Source organism: Mastacembelus armatus, chromosome 17 (genome assembly GCF_900324485.2).
Source record: "Mastacembelus armatus chromosome 17, fMasArm1.2, whole genome shotgun sequence".
Lineage (NCBI taxonomy): Eukaryota > Metazoa > Chordata > Actinopteri > Synbranchiformes > Mastacembelidae > Mastacembelus > Mastacembelus armatus.
This window is the reverse complement of record NC_046649.1, coordinates 13,942,133-13,961,276: the sequence shown is the minus strand read 5'-3', so window position 1 is coordinate 13,961,276 and position 19,144 is coordinate 13,942,133. Positions and strand designations below refer to the sequence as shown.

Here is a 19,144-nt window from a genome sequence, read left to right as displayed (position 1 = left end):
TGGGTGACTATTAAAGTGAATGACTCTGATGTCATGTTTTTAATTAATATTACAGGTTTGAGTCAGACCCAAATTTGATTTAGAGATTTTTGCAGGTAATGGGTCGACCTGCAGAGCTTGCAGATACTTTTTTGCAAAATTGACCATGGACTCTGTTTCTTAAAATAATAAGTCATTTTTCAAAAATGATTTTTTTTTTTTTTGGCCTAAGTGAGATCTTCATGATGCTGGTCACCTCTGGTAAAATCGTTAGTTGAACAGATCATGCAATTCTAACCCCATAATAAAATTGCCTATGTCAACAGTGTGACTTAGGCAATTTTAATTTGCCCAAGTCACAAAACAGAGTGACCTATGTAGCTTTATAAGCTTTTCAGGATGGCGGCCAGTTCAAAAAGAAGGAAATTCCTCCTAGCTAGTGAAGTTATTGCCATAATACAGGACCCAGACTCCATTGGTAAGTGATAAGATTCGCTATAATATAGGCTAGGCTATAAATATTGCATAGTTATTTACCCTTTTTAGTTAGCATTTTAGCATTTTAGTCAGCAAAATAGCTGTCTACATGAAAGCTACTGCTAATTAGCAGAGTGGAGAGGCTGTTGCTTAGTTGTGCTTTATTGTGCACAGAGTTGAACAGTCATTTCACATTATCACAGACGAAAAGATTACCTGCCATTTGTTTGGTTAATCTAAGAGTGATTACAGTTTTGCTGTTTGAGTTGGCGTTTACTGAATTAAAGGGCCACTCACTGAGTGTCTGTGTGCTCCACTGGTATTTTCAAATGTTTGTGGCTTACACTACCCCATGGTCTGTCACAGTAATGGGAAAAAAAGAAGTGCACTGTTTTACTGAAATCATTTATTCCAGAAGTAATTTGGCCAAAGTCAGGTTCAAAATTGAGTAAGTTGCAAAGGCACTTTCATAAATTGCCCTAAGTCATCTAATCCTCTTATGTTACATAACTGAATGACAGCATTATTTGCATGTCAATAGTCATGTGTTGTCATAGCCTTTTTATGTGAAATAATTAATAAATATAATATACTGTATATCTGATTCAGTTTTTTCAGTTTTTTGAAAAACTTGAAAATATGACTTAGGCCATTATTTTAAGAGTGTGACGATATAAATGTTGCTTTTCTGTGCAAGCTCAACTTTCTACCTTGATCTCCTCATTTTTCAGACCACACTTTTACAATAATTATATCTATAAACACGTGAGGAAGAAAACTAACACCTCCCAGTGCCTTCTATGTAAGACGTCTGAGTAAGCGATATAACTTTGTTTTTCATGAGTCAGCTGTGTCAACGCCATGAGTTAGGGACAGTCAAGGAAACAGCTGTTCCTTATGTCGCCTGACTTTTTTATTTCCACTGTGAACCAGTAACTCTAACAGTTTTAAAGTGTAGTTGTTAAGCTGTAAACAACTTTTTCTGCTCTGTAGGAGCTGCCATGAAGTCAGTCAGAGCTTAAAAAAAAAAAAAAAAAAAAGTGAAATTCATTTGGTTCAGTGTGTGTTATAACAATAGTCTATTTAGGTTGTCTGTCTGGATTTTCACTTTTTTTCACCACCATCTCAGTTACACATCCAAATATCTGGTGTCCAGTTTCATGCCATTCTTTCTCTGCTTCTTTCTCTCACTTTTCCTACAGCTTGGATACCAAGAGTTGAATACATGTAATGAGATCAGGAAGTAAGGAGGAGCTGAGTTTTGTTCAAGTTTCAGATGGATGACTTGCCCCACTGCTAACACCTATTCAAAAGTAATTTAACTGGATCAGCACAATAACTGGCTCTGTCCTGTCCCTTGATTTCACAACCTGTTGTTCAGAGATTAACTTATCATCTGTCAAGGTCACATCTTCTTTTAGTTGTTCTTGTTTGTGCTCCTTACCCCTGCTGATGAGAACAAGACAAATTTGTCACAGAGACTAATGAAACGTAGATTTGCGTGTGCGCTAATAGGAACTATTTTAAACACTAAAAAGACACAAGTTTATAACATGCTGTAATAGTGTGACAACCAGACGCAACCCAGGAGAGCAGCTGCATGAGGCTACATACTGACACAGCAGTGCTTTGAGCTAAATTCTAATGTTAGCGTGCTTTTATGCTCCCAATGATGAATGTCACCATGTTGATGCTTGGCAGATGTGATGTTTAAGATGTCAGAATGCTACCTTTGATAATAAACACTAAATACAAATAAGGTTACATGCTGATGTGGGTGTCATTTGGTTTTGTAATAGTAAATTAAAATTCCAAAGTTAAGGAAATCTATCCTCAGGAGAGCACGAGTGTCTGTGCCAAACTTCATGGCATCTATCCATATATTGTAGATACATTTCAATCTAAAATCAGGCGTTCATTATCATCGATACAGCGAGTGTGATCGTAAAATTATATTACTTACATGCTGCATCAGCAGACATAAGGTGTCCTTTAATGAATACGTTTTCAGTATTTGAATACTGAAAGTTGTATGTCATTATTGTTTCACAGAGAAGTCATTCTTAACATACAGTACATAACCTGAAGAGTCTCAATCTCACAGACACACAGCAGGCTCAGGGAGGATTTACAGTCAAAATGGGATTATATTTTATTATACATGCCATCACTAGCTGTAATCCACTTTAATAGGGCTGTGTTTGCTGATATATTGCAGACAGGACATACTGTACAACTGAAACAAGTAATTATTTTATTTTTATTCATTTAAATTGTTACTTCTGTTTGAAATAGTTTTCCTTACTTTTCTATCTGAAATTGTGAAGCTCTTTATCTCAGTTTACTGTGAAGTTGTTGCCTCACAGCGTTTTAGTGTAAATGCATGCTTTTATCTGTTGATGGATCAATTAGTGAATGACTGAGCTTGCTAAAAAAAACATGGAAATGTTCCTGGGTCTTGTTCGAGACACTCCTTCACAGAATTTACAGGAAATGTGTAACATTTTAATAAATGTCAGTGCAAATACTGGCAACAGATTCAATATAATTTAATAATAGAAAAAGAACTATTTATGGCAACAATGTGTTTTCTATTTTTAAGTCAGGCAAGGGAAACCAACCCTGCACAGTACTCCACTTTATACATCTTAGTGGTTATATAACAGGCTTTGAAATCAATATTTATATAGTGAAACTGGGTGGTTGATAGTGTGTTTAATGTTAGATTTGGAACAACTATTGTTGAGTTATCTGTTTTTATTTAGTGGAAACATGCATATCAGCTAATTTGCAGAATTGCAGAGTGTCACATTTTGGTAAATGTCCATTTGTTAATGTGTCAGTAGTCAACGCTAATAAAACAAAACATCATATCCAAAGAGGACAGTGCCCATGTGATCGATAGAGCTGGATATTTATATAAACCTGACAACTGAACATCTAAACAAGAACAAGTACCAGGAAAATGCTGCTACTATACACTGTGTTAAAGAACACATTGCCTAATCTGTTTGCTTTAAACTGGATGTGCACTGGCTGGTGGGTCAAGATCTGTTGGAGGAAGCAAATGTACAAACCCTTGTTTGGGTTGTCGGCATGCCTCAACGTGACCATGTTTTGCATCCAGAAGAACAATCAAACCGGGATAAGAGAGAGGGACTATAGGCACAATACTGAGACTGTCCACTGTAGGCCCCGGGCCACATAAAGACCTGATTATTCCCCCCTCCCCTGTTGGCTGGCCTTACCGAGTGGACAGACAGTGGACTCAGTATTTCCCTTCGTCTTTTGAGCAGTGGGGACTCTCCTCCAGCCTCAGCCAGGGCACAGCAATTTAAGGGAAGCTGTTGTTTTGGAGAGCCACTGTGGGAAAGTCATTAAAGTGTAAAGCATCTCTCTTTTATTTCTTTCTAAAGTACTCCTGGAAGAGGCATCCACTAAGGCAGTGGATGGTAATGAAGGCTGACACAGGCCGGCCACCCCCACAGAACTGTGTGTGCAGATAGCGGCTGCCATGGCAAACTGGGTGTCTGCTAAAAAACCGGCCTGCCAGACGCACAGCGAGCAGGACTTCCTCTTTCTTCACAGGTGGCCAGTGTCTACCAGCAAACTACTAAGTCAGGCCTTTTCTTCCTGCAGAAAAAAAGAAAACTTTCTCTCACTCTGGCAGACATTGGCTAGTGTGTTGTGAGTTGGGTTTTCTGTCACATGCCCCAAAGTTCAGCCTGTTATTATTTATTTAAAAGAGATTTAGTCAATATCTGCCATGCAACACATAGCTCTTAAGTTACTGAGATGAGGCCTTCAATTAAATCAGTGGTCATTTCTCACCATCTCTTCTTGCTGATATTATTATTATTCTGTGCAATATATATTTAAGTGGTCTACTGAAAAGGACACGTGGGATCAAAACTACCCATCATCCAGTGATATAACTCACATTGCAGGTTATAATCATAGTATTAGAGAACTGCAAACACAGACATAACAGCAGACTGGGACAAATGTACAATAAGTACGTATATGCACTGCATTGTTATGACAGAAGATTTTATGTTCCTCAAAAACACATCATTGGAGTTCCCCATATGCAAGTTTAATTGCTGCACATAAAACAATCAAAAGGTCAGTATCTTGTCTATCCATAAATGATAAGCAGGTAAAATTGTGGTGCACTCAGAGTATGGCAAACACTAAAACATATTACATCAGTGTATTTCAGTGTATGACAACCTCCCCTAAATGTGGAGCACAGAAACCGGTCTGAAGCAGTCTGCGGTGGAGAAGTGTTTTCCTTTCATTGTCCCTGTGTTTCTTTGAAAAACAGGGGCCTCTGCTGGAATCAGGTGGTACAACATGTTGTTTACCAGGCTTTCTGCACCCCGTGGACATGCCAATACAGTATGCTTTTCTTTTTGTTCTGTTAACCATAACATGCACCTGTCATCACACAGCATCCTTCCAAATACTCACTTTACCCAGCGCCCTGATGTGACAAGAATTTAGTTTTCACAATGCTGTAAAAATTCATGTGTAAGTCATCTCAGAAGTTTCACTACACAATACCACTTATCACAAAATATTATTTTGGCTCCTTCAACTCATGAGTTGAACATTTCACTTGAAGTCGCACGTAAATATTGGCACAACACTGTTTTATTTTCAGCCTATTGATTTGCTTGATTAAACAGTAGGCCACATGCAAAATGATAACATGCACAGAACAGGTCAAAGATACCAAGTGAATGTGGAGAAAGCAGGCTCAGCTCTGTGCAAATGGTAGTGTCAGTGAAGCAACTGAAAGCAATATTGATCTTGGTTAATGGCTGAATATTGGAAAGAGTGATTGATTTGACTGCCTCTGCATTAATGTCATTTACACTGACGTCCTGGTGGTCACACGGTTATTTGCAATGTTTTCTTGTTCTTTTATAATTTCTCAGAACTGGACTGTAATTCTGTTTCTGCCCACTGTGTATGTTTCCTTCTCCCAGGGCACACATATAGACTTCTGGAAAGTGAGGTTATGCAGCCTGGTCACTTGAATGAACTGCCATTTACTGAGGGTGAATAGAAGATTTAAGAACGGAGAGTGACCCATTGTCAGTGGTCATTGGTATGCAGAGCAATCCAGCATTTCAACTGGGACCCCCTTTGGTTTTGACCAAAATCCACTATATCTTTTACCCCCTGATCTGTGAGGTGCTGTTTTTTTTTTTTTTCTATGACCTCTAAATGCTCCTGTCACAAAGACCAAATGAGTTCAGTCACATAGAGAACTAAAACACTACTATCAACATTTAGAACAAAGCCAACTTTAATGTTTTCTGATCAAATCATGTGTTCAAAGGTACTCAGAGACTAATCTAGAGTAAACAGTTTCAGGGAAGGTCTGAAATATGTTGGTGTACTCACAGGTACAATGAAGCAACAACTAAAGGTGGACCCAAGAAAATCGGTTGCATTTTCATCTGCAAGTCAATGCTTTTATTCTGACAAAGCAAGCTGTGACTGCCTGCTTGACCTGCAGAAACAGGGTTCGAATACGAATTTGACACCTATTGTTATTTGAACTGGCAGTACATGCACAAAACCAATGGCCTGGTTCATTTTAGTCTAAACAAAAGGATTCACCCCACTTCACTATATCTACCTTCTTCTCCCTCCCAGTCAGTCTTTGGAAGCGGACTGAACTGGGTTACTGTTATATAACCAGTGTCTGCTCTCATAGATCTTCAGCAGCTCGTCTTCCCCTAATCTTTTCAGCTTGATTACACCCTCCATCCCCCTTCTCAGCTGAGTGTTCTCACACACAAGCACATCCACACAGGGACACATGAACAGAGTGTCGGGATCCGCCACGCTCTGGTTTGGAGCGGATGGGATGCTTATGATTGCAGGTGTGAGTGGTGTGTGTGTGTGTGTGTGTGTGTGTGTGTGTGTGTGTGTGTGTGTGTGTGTGTGTGTGTGTGTGTGTGTGTGGTTGCAGCAGTGTTTTGTCAGCATGCAGCACCTTGTCATGACAAACAAGAAAGACATCTGTGCGGCTGCATCAGTCAATGAAATTTCCAGTCATTAGCATTTTATTTTAGCATCAGGTCTGTCATTTGCAGCCTCAAACCTGTGTGAGCCAGAGACACATAGTGGTGCTTGGAAAAGGCTGATGATAGTGGAAGCATTCCTGCAATATGGATGCAGTATACAAATAGAGTATTACAAAACCAATAAACCGGTGGTGTCAACATTTACTATTGCTTGTTTACAGTGTGTATGCAACCCTTTAACGTTTTTTTTCTTAGATTTTCCCACTGATATCATATATATTTACTGGTTATTATTCTTTGCTTAGCAGAAGTCAACATTTTGCAATTTCAAGGAACATTTGATAACTGGTGTAAAAAAGACATCCAGGTAAAATAATTAGACAGTGTGTCTGCTGAAAGCATTTATCATTAGGCTACCCATGATTTGGCAATAAAGCTGTGGCAATTAATTTTAGCAATAAGGAAGTCTGTATTGGAACAGAAGGTCGCTGTTTAACAGAATTCATAGTTTTTTCCCACATAAAGACCTCATGACATTCGATTTTCAAAGCGGCATGAAGAGACACGAGGGTTTAAAGGGCAGAGGTTGATTTCTATTTGGTCCCTGTTTTTGTGACAAGTAAGCTAAACTGCAGCAGTAAACTATGACCTGTCTCGCTGACCTTTGCCCACAAAGAGCATAAACATGTAAATATGCTCCTCAGGCAGCAACCTACACATAAACCTGTTTACTAACGAAAGTCAGTAAATCTTCCAGCCTTCCAGCATTTGATGGGCTTTTTCAGTCAAGGCCAACAGCCAAAAGATGCAGGAAGTGAGCCTGCTTAACAGCAGCCCCATGGGAAATGTTTTGTGTAACACAACTTAAACCTGGAACAGTTTAAAGGTGGAGACAGTGGGTGGGAGAGGGACATTGCAGTTAAGTAGTTTTCATGTTTTCCCAAATATTAACAGTTTTGGTTCAGGTTTAATCACAGAAAATCCTATTAAATAAACAGTGTCAGTATATTTATAGACTCACTGGATTGAGTTTCCCTGCCTGGTTCATTAAGTAACAGTGTCCAGCATCAACCCACCATCTGCTGCTTCAGATTCTTACTGGTTGTCTATTACGTTTTCCTTACTGTAAACATATGCACAAATGTATCAGGAAATGGGTCAGACACAAACTTGTGTTTTTATATAATAAATTCAACAGAATTGTCACACCGCTTTAGAAATCAACACTCTTCTTACCCCTAAAACCAACAATGAATATAAAACTTATGCAAGTTTAAATGCAATCGTATCAACTGTGAAAGTCTTATCAAAGAAAAATAGACCCTGAGTGGATTTTTCTGAGCTGCCTCAGAAAGTAGGGCACCCCAGATCTGTGCCATCATCAAGTCATGAGCACAAGGCAGCTTTGTCAGCATTTTGAATATTGAGAATGATTCTCACAACAGACGTAATTACCGCTATCAGCTGAGATAACCTAGCAAAACCAGCAACGGCAAACAGTTTCTGATGCTTTTACAGACCAATAATCTATATGCAGTTTGCAATGTCATCAAAAACATTTAAATATAATCTCAAAGCGGTTTGTTCTCTGAAGGGCTTATACAATTGCCAAGAGATGTTTATTATGATCTACTGACATCTATTGGTCTGAGAAAAAATGACACACATTTTATATAACTGCTGAAAATCAATCATGTGGCACTGGCGCCCTCCTGTGTCATCAAATTTACCCTTGTAAAGCAGCCATATGCCATATTGAGTGCTTTGCTCAAAGCCACCTTGATGTGTTATGGAATAGGAGAACATTTCTTTTGATTTTACAGTAGAGGTGATATGACTAGACCCGAAAAGGGTATTTGCATTGTTGAAAATTATACAACAAAAACACATCTACGTAAATAATTGTTTAAACCATGTCAAACAAATTTTTAAAGTTGCTACTTTTCTCTGTAAATTTAACATCTTTGCTTGATTTTTTTTAAGATACACAATAAAGACATTATGTGGGTATTTGAATTTGATGGGTGGTTTTACTATTGATTGACAGTGAAGAAACTAAAGACCTAATTGAGAACTTTGAAATTTGAAAAGAAATTTGTTGCGGATTAACTGATAATGAAAATAATCTTTCTTGCATCCTTAAATGTGATCATCTCCGCTAATGTTTACTTCTTTCAGACATCTGAAACATCATTTATACTATATGTCTTATGTTCCAACAGACTGGTCTGAAATAATTGTTGAAATTTTAACATATAACAAATACAGTTGGCCCTTTTTATTCACTTCTCTTCATGATGACACAAAATGCAATGTACAGTGTCGTACCACACATACATAATGAGCAACCTCATGTTCTACAGAAAGAGCGTCTTTATTTATATCTTTTGAAGGATTCACATTTGGATCAGTTACTTTTAAAATAAACAAAATAATATTCACAAAAATATTCTATCCTTTACATTTTTCAGGTTTGTGTGTAAGTGCTACACTTATCAAAATACAGAGACAACACCAATAGTTCACAACAAAGTGTGTGCATGTCCATTTTTCAGTTCTCCAAACATGCAAGGTTAAGCTCAGCACTCTAATTTGGCTTTGACAAAAAAGCTGGCTCTTATAAGGAACAAGGTCACAAATAATGGAGTAATACAGTTTTGGACAAATGCCCTGGGCAGTGTCTATTTATCTCTGTGCATGTGTATACATTTTTGAAATGAAACATTTATAAGCTATTTGCATGCATTTCCACAAAAAAAGAAACCTGTTGAGGCTTTCCTACCAATATGGAATAGAAATCCGGAGCCAAAGGCTTTCCGAAGAAAAATGCTATTGTGCCCTTTTAAATAGCCCTCATTAGTTTGATCCTGATGTCTCAGTCTAAGGCAACTTTCCTTTCAAAGGAAATCAGGGTTTGAATGTCTTTTATTTGGCCAGTCAGGTTTATAACTGAACACATCACAGTGATGGGGATAGATGTTTTTTATGCGATCTGAATAACTAAGTTCTGTCTTGGCTTTCACATAGTGTATACACTAGGTCCAGTGTAAGTCAGTTTCTGCTGAGCATCAAGGTAAAGTTTATCAGACATGAAAAAGGAGAATTTACATATTCACATTTGTATAAAAATGTGTCAATATCTTCCATCTGTAAAAATAACACAGTAATTTCAATTTCTTGAGGAAAAACTCATCATTGTGACTGATTTTATGCCTTACATTAAGGTAAGCCTCTCTTCCACCTGGATCCTGACCTAAACTGCATTACACTGTTTAGGAATTGCTGAAAAAAAATATAATGAATCTAACCTTAAATCTGATTTTAGCTGTGATTGGAAAAAAATGAATGAAACCTTACACATCAAATCAGAAGTCAAAACTGTGGTGAGAAACATAATATTCATAGTGTTTACGTTGTGACAACACAAGCTGGACAAACTACAAGAATAACATTTCCACAAGCCAACACTGTACAGAGTTACATGTAAATATACTGTAACACACATTGTTCATTACAAATGTACTGGCTGTAGACAGGTAGTGTGTAATCATTTACTTGTGAAAATAATTGTAAACGACAAGAATTGAATCACTGGGGGGACGATATTGCTTTGGGACCCCTGTGACCTATAATATTTTATGCCCCCAAAACAAGTTCAGCACTGAGAACAGCCCACAAAATGCCAAACGACACTACATGCATACCTGCACAGTTCAACACTAGTTTTCACCACTGACCTCTGACATGTCATTTTTAACATTTAAGAACAAACCCACAATCACATTTTTCAGGTGAGCCCTCTCAACAGTTGAGTTTTCCACCAACCACTGTAACAGTTTCAAATAAATGCTTATGGTTTAAGATGTTTAGTTGGATAGTTAGTTGATGAAAACTGTTCATAATGCCCCTCGTTAAAAACAAAGACCTTTAGGAAAACAGCACAAGAGAGGTAGGAATTTTTATTCCAAAACCTATGATCCACAAATACTTGGACTTTTCATTATTTTTGCATGCTAATTACTGCTTGGCAGCACAGCGAGAGAAATCAAAAGCATACAGCTGAGGACAGTTACAACCAGAAATATGGCACTACATAAACTAGAGGACACAATCACACAGAGCAAGCCCTCGACCCAGAAGAATATTTACAGTGCTAACACTCCTGCCTTGGAAGAGTTTCTGCCCGGTTAGGTGACCACTTCCTCACGTGGCAGGTTGAGCCTCACCTCCCCTCCTGCTGCTGTGGAGGCTGAGTAGACTGCGGTGGCAAGAACAGAAGAGGGGCCGTTGGTCTCCATGGTGAAGAGTTTGCAGGGTCCTGGTAGGGCCACGTCAGGGGCCTCCTTTTCTGGGCTAGATACCCGAGATGATCCAGGCGAGGATGTGGGGCTGAGTTGCACAGCTGTAGTATCCTGCAATGTGTGTTCACTGGTCTCGATTTCAAATGCAGCTCCGTCAGCCAACCCACCATGTCCCATTAGACCTGTTCCCCTGCCTCCCACCTTAGACCTGCGTGAGCTGTGGGGAGGGGGGAGGCGGCTGCACACGCAACAGGCCCCAAAAAAGGAAAAGGCCACCAGCAGTAGGATAGGTCCGATGATGATCGGGGGGTTGGCAGAAGGCACCAGTGTGCTGAAGGCGAATGCTCCCACCAGAGTGATGTTGAGTCCAGCCAGCATGATGCATAGGCCACAGGCACAGCACAACGCCGGAGAGGGTAAGCCATGAGGGCGAGACTTCCTCCTCTTCTTCTTCTGGGCTTCCTTTTTAGGAACTTGGGTGCCAGTATTTCTATCAGTAATGACCATGGCGTCACCTCCAGGCTTTCTCTCTCTCTCTCTCTCTCTCTCTCTGTGTTTATGTCTCCCTGTGCCTCAATCCACACTCTTAGTCATAGCAGTGTTTAAATGAAATTAACTCTGTCCAATTCACAGTGTGGAAATATCTTTGCCTGTAAATGACAACACATGACAACTGTAAAAGATACACGCAATGAAAGAAATCGTGCCTCTGATAAGTGCGCTTATTGCACTGCTCTTGTTCTGGGCACTAGTATCACAGTGTTGATGATCATTGTGGACACAGTGAAGGGTCCTCGCTCTGAGAACCTGTGTAATCCATCAGTGAGCTTTGAACACTCATCATTGTGCGCCTCTAAATTACATATTTCTGGAAAGGTTGTGGTCTGGCATGTTATCTACCTATAACTGAGAACAGAGGCCACTGTGTCAGAGTTGGCATCTGGATGGTTCTTTATCACTTGTCTAACATGATCTGAGATAACTGCTGAATATAAAATTGCTTTAAATATTGCCTTTAATATTAATAACTTTTTCAAATGGAATACTTACATGTAAGATAAATAGGGAAAGCAACAGAGCACCTGCTATAGCACAGGTAGACAAAGAGCAAAGAAGTTAAAATTAATTTTCAGAAAACAGTGACACCACAGTTAAGAGGTTTTAGTGGGACCATTGATATGAGATTTCCTTGCTCATATTGTAGAGCTTACATTTGAACACAGCTCATCAGACTTCCTGTTTATTTTATTTTGAATTGTGTACATGCTGCAGCTGCTTCATTCATGCAAGCAAGGCCAATGTGCAACAACATTTAATTATTTAGTTAGAATCAAATCAGCCCTTCCATGGCAGCATGCAGAGTCCAAATGAAGAGGGGGGTGTGGGAAATTGATTTTTTTTAATGTGCATATAAGTAAATCTATGCTACAGACATAATTACACACTTAAGCATTAACTGGGTTTTGCTCACACATAAATGCATGGTTATTGAGGTGTTGCATTCCTATAAAATAAAATCATCTTACCCTTTATGCCTATACAGCCCACTGAAGGTCTTTGCATTGTTTATTCGGTAGATTTTCAGCGCTAGACTCTAATTACCGAGAGGTGAGGTTGAAAGGACGCATACACGCCAGACGAGAAATTTCCTCTTCCTTTCGTATCTTTACAGTCCTGAGGGCACATGTCATGACAGCCATTCAATCAGTGGCCACGGAAACACAGTGAAATGCGATCCGACCTGCTGAGGAATTAAAAAAAAAATCCGGGAGGAGAGAGAAGATCACTTAGGTGAGATGGCATTTCTTTTGAGCTGTCAGACAGACGCGTCACCGTGCGCCGCTCCTGATGTGGACCGAGGCGCACGTAGCACCTGGCAGGTCATCCTGCAGCGGAAATGGAGGGAAACAGCTGATGTATAGGAGACACCTCTCGAGTAGTCGAGGTGAAGTCGTCATATTTTCTTATGTCATATCTGATCTGCCACGCACAGCGTCTTCCCTCCTCTGCCGACCTCCGGATGCGACTCTCCTCCTCACCACTGATCATCTTGGTGTGTGTGTGTGTGTGTGTGTGTGTGTGTGTCTGTGTTTGAAGCAGGTGGTGAAACTGACGACTTCTACCTTTATGTTACCAGTTGCTGATTTTTCACAAACATTAGACTTATTTGACCATTTATTTTGAAATACATGGTGACCTGATTTCCCCTTTGACATGTTAAATCACTGTAGGGCTACAACTGCCTGATCAAAGTTTCTACTAAATATTCTTTGGTATCCTATTTTCAGTCATACCCTTAAGGTAAAAAGGCACTCTTAATGAAAGGTTCCTACAACAAATGGCTTCAGGAAGGTGAATAAATCAGTTATAAGTTAATAAGTGTGTTTTTGCCATTTTGTGATAATTTTTTTTCTATTTGAGTTGTTAATAAAGTGCCAGGTGTCATTTTCTAATCAGATCCTTGCAAATATTAATAAAAGTTTGTTTTTTTACCTCATTTGAAGTCTACATCTCCCTGATAAATAAAGCAAACACACATTAATTAATAGCGTTAGTTAAAATTATAAGTGACGCCTTAAAACCTAAGCGTGAACACTCAATTTCCAAGTTCACGGTTCACATAATGTTTAGGCCCAGTACATTCACACAGTCTTCATCTGCAAATCAAATTCAGATGCTCAGTTGTCAGAGATTTGTGGATGAACACACTTTCCATTGCTGAGGTTTAAGGATTTATCATCCATGTTGGTTTAAAAGCTGAACTGAGTCTTTAAAAATGCCTGATTCTAGTTTTAAGGTGAGGCCCAGTGTTATGTTGTCTGATTAGAAACGTTTTAAAAGCAATAAAACATCCCCCAAACAATGCAGCTTTAACTTAGAAGATTTTCATTTGTTCAACTGTCAATCACTTCAACCTATTCTAGATGTTTTTTAATAAGCGTTCATTATGTGTCTCTCCAGTGTTTAACTTCATACAAACTCAGGGGGACTGTAGCGAGATATTGTGATTTGAAGCCTGACAATCAAACTGCTGGTTGTCGTCAAGGCTCCACAGACTCCTCGGGCTCATGTTGCTGAGACCCATCAACATTATTCAGCTTCACAGCACGTCAGAGCACAGCATTCTTCCCCCCACCACTTTCCATGCAGCAGCCATTCTGTCTGTGCTGTCCTGAATATCACTGTATTATACTTCACAGCGGGTACTACAATCCACTGTGTGCATGCAATGGATGTAGCTATTTGTATGTGTGTATCTGCAGACGCACATATATTCTCATTTATTTCACTCAAGCTATATACAAACCAAGGAACTTGAGCTTGTGTACAAGTCCCATCATCACATAACGACCATAATATTTTTTTTAATTGGAGGATGGGAACATTGAACGATGATGAGATGAGCTGCCCACAAGTGGGAGTACTGGGTTTAATTTGCTTCACTTAGTGTCATGAAGTACTTCACTAACAATTAAAATTTAATATTTGGTTAAGTGTATTAGACCACAGATGTACAATATTATGGTATATTATGAGCCTAACAAACAGGACAGATTAAACAAGTCTACAGCAAAAACAACAAATCAAAACGATTCAAATTAAAATCTTTGCCTAATGGAGAATAGCAAGAAGATTAAATAGTATCAGTAAATTGGATCATGTGATAACATTATGGCTTATCTTGATCAGAAGGTGACTGCTTTAGTTTCCATCTAGATAAAACATCTGGCATGTCTGTAGAAGTCCTGCAACAGAACAAAGGATTGAGGGTTCAGAAAATGATGTCTTCATGGGCATCATTCACAATGTTTTCTTCAGCAACATTCAGTTTTAGCTGAAATCACTTAAGACTTTCTAGAGCATGTTATAGTTGTTTCACAAATGCAGTAATGTGTATGTTTGATGTCATGCTGGTCAACTCAGGTTGTGCATAATGAATGATCTGATTTGACATAATTGTAATCTAGCCAGTATCAGGGTTACCTTAGCAACAACATTCAAAGTGGGTGACTATGAAAAGAAACCTTTTGAAAGTCCCCTTTTCTCTTGTAAATGCCTGTCAGACAAAAAAATTAAATAAATAATAATAGTGTACTCTTACATAAGGTTTTTTGTTGGTTATCTTGCTCACAATTGTGCTGTGATAAAAAAAAATACCCTTAACAAGTAAAAACAATTACCACTTATCTGTCCCCAACATAATCAAATGCAAACTAACAAAATGCATCAAATGAAGAAATGCTGGAATTGTATTTATATTATAATTTAGTAGATTAGCAGAAGGTTGTGTGTCAAAGGAAATGGTGCGAGGAATCTTCATGAAGATTGCAGATATTTTTGGCTGTTTGTGGAGGAAACTTTTGAAGCACATTCAAAATAAGAGAACTGAGGGGTTAGACAATTTTCCACTATTTCCACTACAATATTTTTATACAGTTTTTTTCTGGAAAATCCTCCTAACAAAATAAAAACATGCATTGTATTATAACTACATTTAACAGGTCACTCACTTCTTAAAGTTTTGTTAGGTGAACAACAGTAGTTTTGATAAAAGAATTTTAGTATGTAGGTAAAAATTACAATTTAAAGAAAAAATACTGGTCCTTGGCAAGAAACAGAAAATGAACAAATGTCTCCTATCGCAGTACATTCCCACTGATGCCGAGCTGATGATGCCTTTATGGATCCCAGTTTAAGTAAATATATATTTGACATAAAATAGAAATTTTGTAAGTAATTTGATGTAGCAATGTGTAACTTAGGAATATAAGTTGGCCAAGCATAGACCCCTGAGGGATCTCAAAAAGCTCATACCCCTCTTCAGGATTCATCTCGGCCATTTGTCCATCCTCAACAAAGGTTCCCATTCGACTCTTGCAACGTTCCAGATTTACTTGACTCTGCGTCCCTGCAAGACCACAAGAGTGCAGATCAACACAGACCAACACCAATATGCTGCTACATTTTATACCAGTCTGTGGAAATCTGCGATCTGTATCATACTATCATGGTTTGTAGAAAAAGGAAAACAAAATTTCAAAGTCACATGCATACTTGAAATGAAAACATACAAGGGATATTTTGGGCACAGCTCAATAGTCTTTTATGTGTTGGGATTGGTCCCAACTGTGGAATTTATCTCACATGCAGCCATGATGATAACTTTGAACACAGAAAGGAGAAACAGCCATCCCACAGTAATTTCCCATATAATGCTAACTCAGAATTATAAATTCTTATCCATCCATATACACATATGACCTCTTTGTTACATGACTGGTTAAAATGTCACTCAGTGTCAGAGTTGTTATTAACAAATACTGGACAAAGATGCAACATCAAGTAACTGAATACAAACCCTTTGGAAAGTTATACTGTACTTTTAATTTAGTGAAAGGCTCATATTCACCTTCTCGTCTTAGCGTCTCTATCTGTGGCTCTGCAGCAGGGTTGGCTGGTGTTGGGTGCACTCTAAAGTTTCCTGGAAAGTTAACGGATGTTCAGAGTCAAAATGTTTCTTGAATAGAACTACTATTATTCTTTCCTTAATGTAGTCATTTAGTACATTCAAAAATAATATTTATCACACCTGGGTGCATATCATGAAACAAAAAGCTGTACGTTTTTTACATAGTGAATATTAATATCAATCAACTTACCAAATGATGGAAGAATATGATTGATGTTCAGCCAGGCTTTTATAAACGGGTAGATTGATATGAGCAGACCTGTAAAATAGGAGGTATAATTAATTTGATTGGTGATAACACTGGTTTTACTATAGTGTTCTTATCATTATTGCTGGAAAAAATGTGTAGTAACAAACAGACTGCAGTATTTATGTTGATATTTGTCACGATCTTGGCATCAATCACGTTCATTTTTGTCCTAAATCTGCACTACTGTGGACTGTAAGAAACAAGTAGAGGAAAATATCGCATACAGTCAGGAATGGAAAATTATAAAGGTATATCAAATTCACCTGTTTTATAAAACCATACTTCTAATTGCATTTTAATTTATTACAATCATTTGTTCAAGTGCTTGAATACACACTATGCCAGTTTTCCCCATCTAACTGTAGGCAAAATAGGATAACTTGATGAAATAATTGCTAAATTGTAATTGTTTTGACAAAGTCTTATGATAATTTCTAGTTTACCAGAGACAGTGTATGATGTTTCTTCCTAATCAACTCCAAGTATAAAGTAATATTGAAGCACAGGGCTTGTGTGCCTCTCAGTGGCACTCAGCTCCCATACAACACAGTTATTGATTTCCCTTATAAGCCAGTAGAGCCCTGGCAGGCCCTGGTGGCTGTGATGCATGTCTGTGCTTAAAATGTCATGAAACTGCAGAAGGAGTGACAAGAATCTGCCGAGAACACTCTGTTCATATTCATTAGTCACCCTATGTGTTGGAGGAGGCATCATGGCACATAAGCCCCAAAACACATAATCAGATGCTACTTAGCTGCACAAGTGTTGCTGGAGTGAATCTCTGACAAACTGCTCTGCACATTTTTTGATTAGTCAAATTCATGTTCACATAAGACCCATAAATTAATTATTAAAAGGTGATCAAATCATCATTGAGAATGTATTCCACATTAACTATACATGTTGCTGTTGGCCTCCTCAGATTAAAAGCCCTGCCCTTTGCCCTTCCCCTGCAGGAAAGCAGTTTAGACACTCCTTTATCTTGGTAGTGCAACTCACCTGGCTATCAGCTGGTTCCAGTTACACTGTTGTATCAGATGGTCACATGAATAGAACAGTGGATGGAAAATGTCATACACCACATATCTTTTGCCTGTGTTTTCACCTTTTTCTTTATGGGAAATATTCATTAGTTGCCTGTCAACAATGAATGTGTGTCCTCCTCAAACCCAGCAGCACTGAGTAGAGTTTTTTATCTAACCTTTGTGTTTTGTTGACATCAGTTTTCTGTTCTAATTGTTTGGGGTCTCACAGACTGTCTGTGTAAGTAATTACAAAAAATAATTATTGGAAATTTTTTTTCCTTCCTTTCTTTTAAACACCCAATTTGTAGAGAAGTGATAACCTTTCCTTTTGTCATCACCTGTGCTTCTGCATTTAATGACGGTGACAAAACATGGAAAACATACACAAAAGGGAATATTTCAGACTTCAATTGAGCTACGCATCAACAAATATATATTCCTACACACATAAAGAAATATGTACAGCATGTTATCCTACACAGTGCAGCATCGTGATGTAACGTAATGTAATATTTATTTCCCAAAAGTAAATACAACAAATTCAAATTAACACATTTTTTGACAGTTTTGACTATTTTCTACACCAGTGACACATATAGTATAGAGGAAATGGACAAATCTATTAGATGTAGCCACGACTGACAGCAGGGGCCTCTGAGACTTCCTGAAGCAGCCTCTAACATACACTTAACATCATGACAAGAAAGGGCTCAAAGAAAAAGAAAGCAATGAAAGAGACCCATAGCAACTGGACAACAACAATCCACAACTGGATCAATCATTCTGAAAAATTAGTTTCACACACACACTCACCGAGGCCCCCTGCTCCAAGGAAGATACCTCCAACAGCATCAGCATCACACTCCCTGGACACCCCAATGATGATGCAGCCCGCCACAATGCTGAGCAGGGCTGAGCCCACCCGAAGCCCATGGTACTCCCCAACGCTGATGGGGTTCATTCAGCAGGTGGAGCCCCCCCACCTGCCCTCCACACACACACACACACACACACACACACACACACACACACACACACACAGTGAACAGTGTACTCCGCTTTGACTTGGGCCTTCACTGCTGCTGGCAACTTTACTGTCATCTACTCAAGACATGCCCTTCCCTTGTTTCACTCTCTCTGACACACACACAAAAAACTTTCTCTGCCTGAGTCTCCATCTCTATTCTCTCTTGCTCAAGACGTCTCATGCATCTTTAAAGACGAGGCTGTGGTTTCCATTGCCGCTGAAAATTAGAGCGCTTGGGGCACTGACTCTTGTGACAGCGATATCTGTGCTACAAATGTGATCACAGCCCTCTTCCCACCAGCACTGGCATTCATTATCAGTGAATGCCTAGAGTGTATTCTACAAAAAGAAAGAAAAAAAAAAAGAACATTTAATGCAATAAACAACTACACTGCTGTACTGAACACATAAAGTGTGTCAAAACACAGTATGACTACAAGAGCAAGAGAAGTACAGAAGCACAAAGAGAGAAGGCAGAGGGCAGAGAGAGAAATAAAGGGCGACAATAAGAGAGATGGAGTTAAAGTATGTGCTACTTATGTGATTTGTCTGTGAGCTTGAAGGGAATGTG

General features: G+C 38.7%; 2 protein-coding genes across 2 annotated transcripts; both read right to left on the bottom strand.

The window, feature by feature from the left end:
- Nucleotides 1-10,687: 10,687 nt before the first annotated feature.
- Nucleotides 10,688-11,308, bottom strand: tmem275a (transmembrane protein 275a). Its single transcript, XM_033325662.1, has one exon. The coding sequence runs from the start codon at nucleotides 11,306-11,308 to the stop codon at nucleotides 10,688-10,690; it is 621 nt and encodes a 206-aa protein (XP_033181553.1).
- A 3,163-nt stretch (nucleotides 11,309-14,471) lies between these two features.
- On the bottom strand, nucleotides 14,472-18,507 carry kncn (kinocilin). Its single transcript, XM_026314440.1, has 5 exons — nucleotides 18,360-18,507; nucleotides 16,462-16,530; nucleotides 16,212-16,283; nucleotides 15,617-15,710; nucleotides 14,472-14,547 (listed from the first exon to the last, which is right to left on the bottom strand). The coding sequence occupies exons 1-5, from the start codon at nucleotides 18,505-18,507 to the stop codon at nucleotides 14,472-14,474; spliced, it is 459 nt and encodes a 152-aa protein (XP_026170225.1).
- Nucleotides 18,508-19,144: the final 637 nt, after the last annotated feature.

What these genes read in the sequence shown, in the direction of transcription:
- tmem275a (XM_033325662.1), bottom strand. Translation starts at nt 11,308, where the DNA reads ATGGTCATTACTGATAGAAATACTGGCACCCAAGTTCCTAAAAAGGAA.
- kncn (XM_026314440.1), bottom strand. Translation starts at nt 18,507, where the DNA reads ATGAACCCCATCAGCGTTGGGGAGTACCATGGGCTTCGGGTGGGCTCA. An exon ending in CCTTGGAGCAGGGGGCCTCG is followed by an intron (nt 16,531 to 18,359) that starts GTGAGTGTGTGT and finishes CCTATTTTACAG; the next exon opens with GTCTGCTCATATCAATCTAC. An exon ending in TCATATTCTTCCATCATTTG is followed by an intron (nt 16,284 to 16,461) that starts GTAAGTTGATTG and finishes TTAACTTTCCAG; the next exon opens with GAAACTTTAGAGTGCACCCA.